This window comes from Ptychodera flava, chromosome 8 (genome assembly GCF_041260155.1).
Source record: "Ptychodera flava strain L36383 chromosome 8, AS_Pfla_20210202, whole genome shotgun sequence".
Classification (NCBI taxonomy): domain Eukaryota; kingdom Metazoa; phylum Hemichordata; class Enteropneusta; family Ptychoderidae; genus Ptychodera; species Ptychodera flava.
This window is the reverse complement of record NC_091935.1, coordinates 28,100,851-28,113,517: the sequence shown is the minus strand read 5'-3', so window position 1 is coordinate 28,113,517 and position 12,667 is coordinate 28,100,851. Positions and strand designations below refer to the sequence as shown.

The following is a 12,667-nucleotide window of genomic DNA, read 5'->3' as shown; positions in this document are numbered from 1 at the left end:
CGTGAACAATGACAGGTGTTGGCAAATGATACAAATTTTCAATATATTAGTTTGTATGTTTTTGGTGCAACTGTACTTCTCAAGTTCTGCCTAAGTGCAATGCCCTTGAAGTGACTGCAAAGAACAGAATTTTGACCATAATCATAATGAGGTATCGGATTGTCATTTGTCTTATTCGCTCAGCTGTTTTATATGTACATATACCAACGAAGGTCATGCATACCAGCGAAGGTCACGCGTGCGCGTCGCTGTAAGTAGTTCGGTTACAGTGAAAATATAATTCGTATTTTCACTTGTTAAAATATGGGTTCATATCGGTACCGTCTGAACAAGAGAAGAATGGCAATACAGGCATAGCATGTATGATATGATATGATATGATATGATATGATATGATATGATATGATATGATATGATATTAATTTATATTATATTATATTATATTAAATATGATATGATATGATATGATATGATATGTTATGTTATGTTACGTTATGTTATGTTATATTATATTTTATCATATACCTATGCACTGTATTGTGTCTGTACTGAGTTCAGTGACATGATTTATCATGTTGATTTGCATGTCAATAAAGTGATACGCCTTGTTGATTTGCATATGAAAGGAATGATCAGCGCGTCTTTCTTTCATTCAATAGAATATTTCATATGAAAACGTGATACGACCTGTTGATTTACATAACAAAGCCTGATACGGCCTGTTGATTTGCATACCGGACTACTTACATGGTGGCGCCCTAATCAAAACAAACCATGGTGCCCATCTATGATTTTGACTTTGACTGCGATATCATGTCTGATCTCCAAAAGTGGCAGGGTTTTGATTAGGGAAATGCGGGGTAACTAAATAAAACACATGTGTCGATATCGGATTAACCTGCTAGTAGTGCTACCAATTTGAACAAATTAAAGAGCACAGCATCACACCGTACGGGCACTGACAGATCGATGACAGACCAGCTGTTCCGTCCGTGCATAAGCACAGACGCGCAGACGACAAGCAAAAGTGCTATCGGACATGTCGGAGGACCGGCAAATTCAAAAGCACAGTCAACTTTCAAAAATATCATGTATTCACGGTACATGCGTTCTGGAAAATAATACCAAACACAACACTTGCATGTACCGTACCGATTCGGTAGATAATCTACATGTTTGATGACAGAGTTCAAGCATTTCTCTGCTCAACCGTTAAATAATTGTCAATGAGCCAGCTGATAGATTACGTCAGACGCTAGTATATCGATCCGCCTCAGCAAGATGACGCAAACAAATGTAGTCCATCAAAAAAAACCACAGTGAAACATATCATATTTTAATATACGAGATTTATTCATTCAATAACGTGGGCATAGGTATATGATAAAGAGGTTATCCCTCGATATTACCTCTTGGTAGGGTCGTATTGCTACTCGTGCGGTTGTGGGCCCACCAAGAGGTGATATCGAGGGATAACCTCATAATATTATATTATATATATCATATTATAACATAACATGATATATTATAACATATTATATTGTAACACATATTATTATGTTATATAAAACACGCGACAAACGTATGGGCTATAGATCATTGCGGTAAGATCTTTCTGCTTTGCTCGATTCACAGCTGTTCCCCCACACGTCATCTTATCCGTTGAAAAAGACATCGTACCCTTAGGTGGTCACATCAGTCTTGCATGCAGATTCATCAACGTCGTCTGGGAAGATTACAAAATTGAAATTAATGGTGTCTTCTTGGACAACAGCTATCATAAAGGGCCAAACAAAAGATTAACTCTGCAGTCTGTTTTTCAAAGGTACACTTTAAAAAAATTGTTTGCATGGGCCTATGTTGTGAGAGTGTTTTGTATCTTTGATTTCATGAGTTTTGGCACATATGCTTACCTGAGTATATGCTACGGTGCATAGAAAGTAACACATGGCGATTGGTATGACGTATTTCGCCAGAGGTAAAACAATATTGAAAGATAGAGCCAGAGAACTATGGTATCGCCAATATCGAAAGTTTCTGAAGTTTATACGACATCCGATTCATTTTTCATTGAATTCAAGTCATTTGATTTATCAAACGCAAGTTGACACAGAAGCAAGGATACAATTGACGAGCTAAGTGTTATTGCAAGATTATTTTTTGAAAAAGGCAACTTACTTTGAAGACATATTAAAAGCTTTAAAAATATTCGATGATTGCTTAGGGATTCAGGAAAAATGAATGGATTTCGAAGTAGATTCTTAAGTCAAAATTCTTCTAATCTATTCATTATAGAAAAATTCAAGTGTAAATACATGTTTATATCTCATCCAGAAGCGATATCAAAATCCGTAGTTTGTACAACGTGCAGCACATTTATATTAAGGTTATGTATGTGGTAAGACAGACATGCGGCGAGAAGCAATGGATATTTGTTGGTTGATATTCGGCACCCTGGGTAACACAAGTCCCTAAATTGTTATCTGCCTGCCAGTCACATCGCAAAAATTCATGGAAGTCAAGCACACACGTTTATACGGTCACAGACTATTAAAAAAACGACGGGCAGTAACTAACGAATAAAATCGCGAACGATATTAGGGAAGAACCTGTTTTTTCTCTGTTTACTATATTAGAAATAATCTATACTTACACAAATCCAAGCCTACATACATTGTATTTTCCGTAAAGCAAAAATCTTGTGTTTGCTTACACAAAATTGAAGATCATGATCACGCCACTCCGTCACAACTATATACTATATATACAAGTATAATATATATAATATTATATATATATATATATATATATATATATATATATATATATATATATATATATATATATATATATATATGTAGCGAATCCTACAAAAGGAACTCCAAAGTTCAAATTCCTAGCCTTTTTTTGCTTCTATGTCCACTCTCCCACGTGCATGTGTGTCTTCGTATGTTGATTGTAATTCGAAGTATGTAAAGTCCCAAGGCCAACAATATGGATGGCTTCAATCTTACAATAGATATTAATTAACTTTGAAACAGGAACATTGTCCGATAAAACATAAATGTGTATATAGGCCTAATTATAACACGCTCATAATAAAGTCAAATCTCAAGTCAAGCTTATAAAATCACTTTCCAACTCAACTGGTCATACCATACACTTACGTTATTTTCACCGTCTTGAACACCAATTAAAATATTGTTGTAGATATAAATGGTCAAAACATGGTTATATATTTACTGTTTGAACTTTCAGTTTTCGATGTTGTGTTAGATTGCTGATAATTATATTATTCTTGGTACATAAAGATATCCACGTCGTGTTTGTGCTTGATTGCTGGAGTTCTAAATGTTTAATCTTAAATAAAATGAAGGCCAAGGCAAAGAGTCACCTCAGTAATAATACCTCCGCTGGTTTGGCTTGGGTGAATGATATACCGGGATTCAGAGTACGCCAGCATTGTTAGTCTTGTAATCATTTCGAAATAACTTAGCATTTGAAAGTGACATCAAACTGGCATTATTTCACATTTCGCACCCTTTAGAACGGTCTTCGTTTCGATTTCTAATGCAACGAAAAGGGATTCTGGTACATATAGGTGTCATGGTAATGGACATGACGACAAGAAGTTATATTCTTCCAATACAGTGACAGTTGACGTTAAAGGTTAGTAATTTACCTATTGTACTGCTCTATTTTAGACGTGAGAACTGGGTTACCTCGGAACGCATAGAATGAGGATATAACTCGTTTTTTTGTCTCAGTGTATATACGTATATACATACATACATACATACATACATACATACATACATACATACATACATACATACATACATACAGCGGCACAGTACAAAAGTTGATCTTAATTACTCTTTAAATAGCAAAGATTAGTCTCTGAATGTCATACCTTTAATTGTACACCTTCTTTAAGAGCTAGTTAAGCAACAAACGGGACAGGCGGTTTGACGTCAAGATGTCTGACCAATGCATGCAACTGACCACAGTGTTTGACGTTTTAATCTTAATAGTTTCTAGCTCTTAGTTTTGTCAATGAATTTGCACATTGAACATATCTACGATAAAATATTGTTGCTAGGTTTTGGACTCAATGAAACATCGTACTTCGTGTAGTTTACGTCGTTACAATACAGTTTAGCCATCGTTTGTACTACCGCATACATTTATATTAAGCTCTTGAATTTGATAGGCGCATTTGATACCGGGTCGTCAGAGGAAGAACTATGTGTCTGGAACCGAAGCTTTTGAGCAAACCTTTAATTGGTTTAACACAGTATCTGTATAAACAGAGAGTGTAAAAGCATGCCTGTTGGTTTTAGACAATATGTTTCAAACTTAAGCTTAATGATGACTTAGCCAATATGACATCTACACTTGAATCGGGACAACTCTTTCCTGTTGGAAAGTCAAAAGTCATCATGTCTGTATTTGACAATTGGAACAACTCCGATATGTGTACTTTTTAGTGTCAATTAAAAGTGAGTTTATTTTTGAAGACTCTAATCTTTCAGGCTAATGGGGCTACAGGGCTTAGGCCCCTACTTTTCCATTGACAGAGTAAAGGCGTCGGGCTCATGCCATATAAAGACGAAAAAAAGGCCAATATGAAGTTAACATCACATTACAGACGTTCAGAAATTGATTGAAAATAGATGCCTTACATAGAGATAAACAATGCATAAACACAAAGCAATTGCAAGTAAGCATGTATACATACATACAAACTTCCGTACGTACTTACATACGTATATACACATTATCTTTCATCTCATAGTAAAAACAAAGTTTTTGCAATTTTAAACGAGAATGTTTAAATTTCCTTTACGAATCGGCACAGTGCAAATGATCTCAATTTCGAGATAAACTCTTCACATAAGAAAGATACGTCTCTTGATAAATATGTTACTTCGAATGCCAATCTCCTAAATACACGCCATCTGTTAGAGCTAGTTAAGTAATAAACGGACAGGACATACAATGTGCGGGACAGACGGGCAGGAGGCAAAGATAGCTTACCGATGCATACGACTAAGGTCATTGTTTGACGTTTTAGTCATATTAGTTCGTAGTTCTTAGTCCTGTCAGTTGATTTGTGCATTTGACATAATGGTTATTCTGAGGAAGAACCAATGTTTGAAAATGAATCTTAAGCCTTCGTAAACGTGGTCGTTCATTGATTTGTACAATACCCGCATAAACTGGTAGTAAAATAATGCCCGCTGGTTAAAGACAATATGTTTCAAACTTTTTAAAACAAAAAGCACATTCAATTGTTCTTTCTACCACATAGGTTGCAAGGACAATGTCTGGGGAAAGAACTGCACGAAGACATGTGATTGTATCCATGCCCATAATTGCACACAGTTTGAAGGTTGCCAGTGCGTTAGAGGTTGGGCAGCAGACAAATGCGATAGAGGTAGAAATTAAAGAATTTTTGCAAAGAGATATAGATAGTAATCGTCAGAATAATTGTTCCATGGACACCGTTTTGATAGAAGCAATAGTACTCACCTCACATCTATATACTTCTGCGGATGAATTTCGAACGAATTAAAGTTAGCATAGTTAATAATGCATGTTCAGAGAAACGAACGGAAAAGATGCGTATGTTCTAGTGCGCTTGTTTGTTGTAGTACATAGAGAATGAGAGAAAAGTATCTACGATTGGAATTATGGTAATGAGATATGTCTCTGAGCGCAATTTTTCTTGTAGACGTGCAGAAACCTATTATCCACGACTGTCCATCTAACTTTACCACAATGGCGCGGCACTCTGCGGACGAGGCAAATGTGACCTGGCATGCAATAAAAGCCACTGACAACGATGGCATCTCTGAGATTATATCAACACATAAATCTGGCCAACTTTTTCCTGTGGGGAACTCAAAAGTCGTCATATCTGTATTTGACCATCAGAACAACTCAGCGATCTGCTCATTTACGGTGACGGTAAATTGTAAGCACGTTTTGTTATTTGTGAAATAGCTTTTTATTTTTAATCACAGTTCAGTGAGAATGGTTTAGCTGCACATCACTACATCATTACAAAATTGCATATGGTTGATTTTACAGCTTATTCAAGCCAGAACAATTATATTGTTCCTGTTGTCACCGTCTGTGGTTGTATTTTTCTTCTGGCTACAATTTTTGCTGTGATAAGAGCGAAAACATTGCGTCCCCTGCACCGATATTCTCGCCTGGAACGAATGGAAAATGAATGGGAAATGAAAATACCGGTAGGGATCGACTGATTTTTTATTCACCTTCTGCATTGCAAAATAACTACTTGCAAGTATATATCATTAAAAATATTGATGTCGACAAATCGAAAGTCATTCACCCGAATATCCTGTAATACATTGCTCATAACAAATATTCACGATGTTCTTGTAAGTAGGAATGCACCACGACTAGAGAATTTCGGACGCCAAACTTTTTACAACACATTTACGAGCTACCACTTGCAGGGGCTTATTTTGAAGCATATGAAGCAAATAAGTTTTCAAGTCTTATTTTGTTTGGAAATCGAAATCATATCCGTAGACCTAAATAGGTAGAGCGGCTAGTAGATTTAAACTATCAGAAAATCTTAGGTAATTTATTTCTCTCGTACCAAGACTTGCTCCGTGACCCACCAGTATATATTGTTGATTTTGAAAAAGAAGGGTTGAATTTTCCTTGAGGCAAGTTTGAGCAAAAGTTCTAGTCTTTCAGTTTCAAGGCACACACTACCTTAATCCTTTCCTTTACAGGTTGATGTTAAGACCTTCAAATCAAGTCAATTGAAAATATTGGATATTCTAGGCGAAGGAATGTTTTCGAAAGTACACAAGGCGAAGTTAACTCTGACTCCAGAAGATGTTAGAATGGTGGCTGTAAAAATACTCAAAGGTCGGCTTACTTGTCTGTTATTCAAAAGAAGAAGGGACCAATTAAGACGAACAAGCATTTTAACGCTAATTTTAGATAATTCAATATCAAGCGTTGACTTCTTGAAACAGGGCTATTTTGTTAAAATCATATGTTTTTATTTTTGCACATTCTGTCGTCACATCAATTGCCATCAATATGATATTAAGTACCTTCAAAGCTATACAGTATTACAGTACTGGCATATTATATCGGAACACCATGTCCAATACTATAACCGAGAAAAATTCAATAAAGACATATTGATTTTTATTTTGTCAATATTTGTCCATAGACGATGCTGAGTATTCGCACACATTTGTTCAAGAATTTCAGCTCCTCGACAAACTCAAGGGTCATCCAAATGTCATCGAACTGACAGGTGTAGTATTTGAACGAGGTATGCGTACGTATGGTGTTAGTTAGCAGTCGTTCTTTATTTTCTACCGGGTCTTCAAATTATTTTCCTACAGTTGGTAACTGCCTGCCTCATACGAAAATCAGACCCATGCTTTCTTGTTTTTGAGGGAAAAAACAACAAATACACTAGCACGCAAGATTCCCAACTGAAAAATACGGAACGTTTTTGTACCCTTACAGGTACACAGAACGTTTAATTTGATATAACTTTGTGCGCTCTCTCTGAATTGATTACATACCTGCTTGAATCATAATAATCCTAATATCTTAGAAGCAATAAATTTATGACTTAAGGTAGTATGCACCTCAAACTTTAGAGTCCTGATATGTGTCCTCTAGGCGAACTTTACCTTATGTTACACATTTATTGGAGACTATTGATATTTACGTTCTCCTGAGACTTCAGTTTAGACCAAAGAGCCAAGATGTTTACTGTTATTATCACAGGTCAGTGTTGCATAATAACCGAGCTGATGAGAAAAGATCTTCTCGACTATCTGAAGGAATGGGAAGACACGAGGAAAGTTACCCTCGAATTTGATAAGCTTCTTTTCGAATTTGCATTACACATCACAAGAGCGCTAGAACATCTTGAAAATCAGCAGGTTAGTTTGAAGATAGATAACATCGTTAAACTGGTTATACTGCCGTTTTACCGTAAAATACCACTGTTGATGTTTTACGGAAAAACGTCGACCGCATAAAGTAATAGGGTATAATTATAATTTATATGGTTGGCTATTTTATACCTTTTCTTCTGCGCCTAAATCCCTACTAATTACATACTATCATGCGTAGAGAAAATCTGCCTGCATGCCCAGCTGTACGTCTGTCTCAGTATATGTCTGTACCTTGAATTCTGATGATGAACTAACAGAGAACAGCCGAACCTTACATGGATGCTCAATCAATAATTTGTGCAACTTGGATACTCTAACTTATCATTTAATCTGGTTGTCAGGACTTCAAAATCATATTACTTTTATTCAGGTTGTTCATCGTGATATTGCAGCCCGGAATATTTTGATATCTTTCGATGACATCGCAAAGATTGCTGATTTCGGTCTCTCGAGGGACATTTATCAGAAAGGACAGTATCAAAGACATGCGAAGGTATCAGTATCGAAACTTTTTCTGATGCTCTGGCAAACCAACGTAAAAATTGTGCAAGACCAGTGAACATTTTGAATAAATATAGCAGATATTGAAACTTTGGACAGTTGGTTTTATTTCTTTTGCATAACTGGAAAGGGCTTGTTTTCGCTAGATATACATGAACATTGAAATATCCTTTTCTTTTTTCTGTTTCTTATCATCTGCAACCTAGCAAGGGACATTAGTACCTATTCGTTGGATGGCTCCCGAATCCCTATTAACTGGCGTGTACACCAATAAAACTGACATGTAAGTGTGCGCATGCTCGATGTTTACATATAGCATAATGTTATATTTACTTATCACTAAATACTTCCACAGCCGTGGCCCTTTAAAGAAGATAATTAGAAAATGTAGATACAAGGATAAACACAGAGACAAATCAGACAAAATCAATATATTGATTGAGAACCAAAGTTTATACCTATACAACTCATAGTAAGAGTTTACCTGTCTTCACTGAGGGAGTTTGCAGTCCTTGTCAGCCCGCCGGGCCCGTATTGTATAAGACCTAGCTTCATCGATCGTATAATGGAGGTAATGCACGAGCTGAAAATATTAACAATGTATTAACTCTTCAGAAAAAAGGTAACTTACACTTTCTTAAGGTAGTATGCGCCTCGAAAGTGAAAGACTTAAACTTTTGCTCTAACTTTCCTCAAGGAATCTTTCAATCATTCTCTTTCAAAATCAAGAATAAAAATAAGGGGTCACCGTGCAAATTTTGGTACAAGAGAAACAAATTACCCAAGATTTACCGATATTAGAAATTCAAAATGGCCGCCATCCCTGTGTTAACTTTATGGAGAAAAGTAAAAATTTTCGAATTTCAAAAACTAAGCCGGTCAAAAGTTTTCTTTCACCAAGATCTTTAAAATGAATCCCCACATGTGGTATATCAGATGAGAATTGTAAAAGTTTGAGAGTCCGAATGTCTGTCCCCGAGGTGCGTTCTACCTTAACTGTAATTCTGTAATATGCACATTCCCGCCAATATGATGACATGGCATACCCCGTAGGTAGAAAAGTTGAACGTTAGTCCGGGATGAGCTATTTAACAAAGCATGTGGATTGTTGATACGGCAAAGATCTCTATGGACTATTAATCTTCCAAAATTAGAGAAGTTTTTACGTGTTGTTTCAAACTGTCCCACATGTTGTGTAATGTTCTCTTCCGGCAGATGGTCATACGGTGAGTTGCTATGGGAAATGGTTACTCTTGGTAGGTAGAATGCATGTCACGTGTCATTAATATTGTTGGATTTAAATTCAGTAATGGCAAACGTTTACCACGTTTCTGTAAATTCTCCCTTTTCCCAAAATTATTCTTTCTAACGTAAAAAATTAATGGGTTGGGAACTCATTCATAGTATAGCGAAGACATTGTCTTGAAGCAGCCCCAACAGTTTGTTTCGAATGACCTGCAGAAGCAATGGTTGTATGCACAGTTCCAAATAATTACTTTTTAAACCAAAAGCCATTTTTCTATTTCTGCATTATAATAGATGTTACCACAACTATACAGCGAAGTTGTATGCATGGTTCTCTTCACACATTGGGCACAAAACGTTGCAGAGAATATTTGGACAGAAGTACTTCGCTTATTAGATGATGTTTTGTCCAATACAAATACTATGCATAATGTCCCTATAAAACTTGTCCTGCATTTTTAAATGAAGGATGTTGACCTACCGTCGTTTTGACTTTTGTAATCACCGTAATTTGCAGATACTGATTTGTATGCATCTCCGTTTAGGTGATACACCATATCCCGAGTTTCTGCCGATAGACTCTGACTTCTTAACTAGGCAACTATGCACAGGGTATCGAATGCCCAAGCCTTGTCACTGCACCGATGACATATATGGTATGATGAGACATTGCTGGAGAAACGACCCTGAGGAAAGACCAACCGCTGCTGGTCTTTCCAACAACATATCAAGACTAAAAAGGTGTAATAAGGTTCGTGTGTTTGTGATGATAATACCCCAGACAAAATTGTGTCACGGCCTGGTACGACACGACCTGATGCTACACGTTATGCTGTAGGTGTACTGCATGATATTCCATTGTGACAATGTGTCCAGGTGGCAATTAAAGTACCGATTCCCACACCTGAGGCATAGTGTGTCGTACCAGACGGTCTCGAACTGGGCCGTGAAAATCGCAGGCATCTGTAATAGAAAAGCTCTTTTCTGTTTTACTGTTCTTCGTAATATGAGCACATAAATATAAAGTATAGATGAAAATTACTCGTCGAAACACTGATATTTCATTGCATTTCCATGTAAGTGTAACCCGTATGATGTGTGCAGGATCACTCTAAAATAAATGCTTATTTCAAACTTGAAGGTCATCTGTCAAACTTTTGAATCCCTTAACTAACAAAAAACTATCGTTATCAGCTATGTATGCTTTGTGCAAACATATCGTGTAACCATAGTGATATGTTTCGTTTTGGGCACGCACCCAATTTACTTAAAACGCACGCAAATGTTTCATTCTTAGTCACCCGTAGTTTGGAAATCAACGTCGTGAAAGGGCTCTTCACACATTCAAATATCAAGTTCCTTCAACTGAGAAAAAGTAGAATGTTTTGGCTTCTGTATATTACATCCAATTATTCAAAAAACGTTTCTTATATACTGAGATGGGTGAATTTTGTCATGAATAACATGTGTGGGTAACCGTGCATTGTGGATGATTTTCATATGAATATTAAAGATATGCTTTCTTTGTTATCCTTTCAAGGGACTCTTCCTATTTGAGTGAAGGATGTTGGTATTATGTAATATTACAAAACAAGGTATGGTCACATGAAGCGCCCCACTCTCAACTCATATTCTTCACATGTATAAATGACAGTAAGTTGTTTCTGCCACCGATTCAAACCAACTGATGCTGATCCTATATGTAACCAAGAGGCATAAGCGCAATGTCGGTGACAAAACGGATGGCGAATTCGAAAGAATCATATCAAGTTGCTTTTCTATAATTCATACCACATCAACGCCTTGGCGCATAGAAATTATTATCCGAAATGTATTCTGGGACACGAGTTGGGTCATTCCCGGCGTTTTTCTCCATTTACATAATATTGTTTTACGAAAATTTGTACAGAAGAGTTGTTTCGAGGCAAAACGTCAGCCATTTAAATGCAAAGAACCTTAGGAATAGCTAGAAGATTTCAATCGTGGCATTGCGTGAACACGCATTAAGTTCAGAACATAACAAATAGTAGTTGAAGTGCATTTGTTTAATAATTGGATACTGTAACAGTTTCGTCTCAAATGTTATCAAGATATGCTTGTAAATATGTCACTGGATTTGACTTTGTAAATTGTGTATTTTTGTGACCCAATATAACGAGTTGTTCACCCATGTATTAATATATGGAAGCTAATCTTTATCAGTAAATAAACTAGATATTTAAGTTAGTACATGTATGATGAAAATTAGCTAAAATTCTTCATTCTGTGAAAGGAAACACGCAAATTACTATTTGAAAAGTTGATGGACAGTTTACACAAAAGGAATCAGTTTTGTGAAGAGAAGTCCCCAAAATTCAAATGTTTCAGTAAACGATTATACGGAACAGCATGACAAGCAGTTCAAAGGACTTCAGGTTGTAAAACTTAAATTGCGATATTCGGGCATGATTTGAATGTTATACATTTAAAAGCGCATTAGCTCATACTTTTGATGTATTTTCTGTTATTTTAATTTGTTTGTAAATACATTTTGTTCTAATTCCCAAATCATGTCAATATGCCAATTTGTCATCGCACATGTATGTCTGGAAACCAATAGAGCACATTTGTAAAACAGATAAAAAATAATTATCTCGTAAGCACGAGATACTGTTTTGTGCTCCCGGGATAGTTTCTGTAGAGCACGGCTTACTACTATCTAGCACAGAGAAACATATAGACAGAGTGGCAACACTTGCATGCCTTTTGTTCCATGGTCGTCTCGGTAGACTATTGGCTTTTCATATTAAATGAGCTTCAAAGGTGTTAAACTCTTTGGAGGCTTTGTTTGTGGCTGATAATTACACGAGATTATGCGAAAAATACGACGAGATGGCATCGTACTGCCAGTCGCGTAGCAACCATAGTTACTTTGTGAGCTCTCAGGCCAGAAACACTGCTTCACGCAA

The 12,667-nt window shown here is 36.4% G+C and overlaps 1 protein-coding gene across 1 annotated transcript; it reads left to right on the top strand.

Moving 5' to 3' along the window:
- Positions 1–3,550: 3,550 nt before the first annotated feature.
- On the top strand, positions 3,551–12,263 carry LOC139138944 (fibroblast growth factor receptor 3-like). Its single transcript, XM_070707570.1, has 12 exons — positions 3,551–3,669; positions 5,315–5,440; positions 5,738–5,980; positions 6,097–6,260; positions 6,777–6,915; positions 7,229–7,333; positions 7,801–7,958; positions 8,344–8,466; positions 8,681–8,757; positions 9,690–9,730; positions 10,265–10,470; positions 11,260–12,263. The coding sequence occupies exons 3-12, from the start codon at positions 5,785–5,787 to the stop codon at positions 11,278–11,280; spliced, it is 1,230 nt and encodes a 409-aa protein (XP_070563671.1). The 5' UTR covers positions 3,551–3,669; positions 5,315–5,440; positions 5,738–5,784; the 3' UTR covers positions 11,281–12,263.
- Positions 12,264–12,667: the final 404 nt, after the last annotated feature.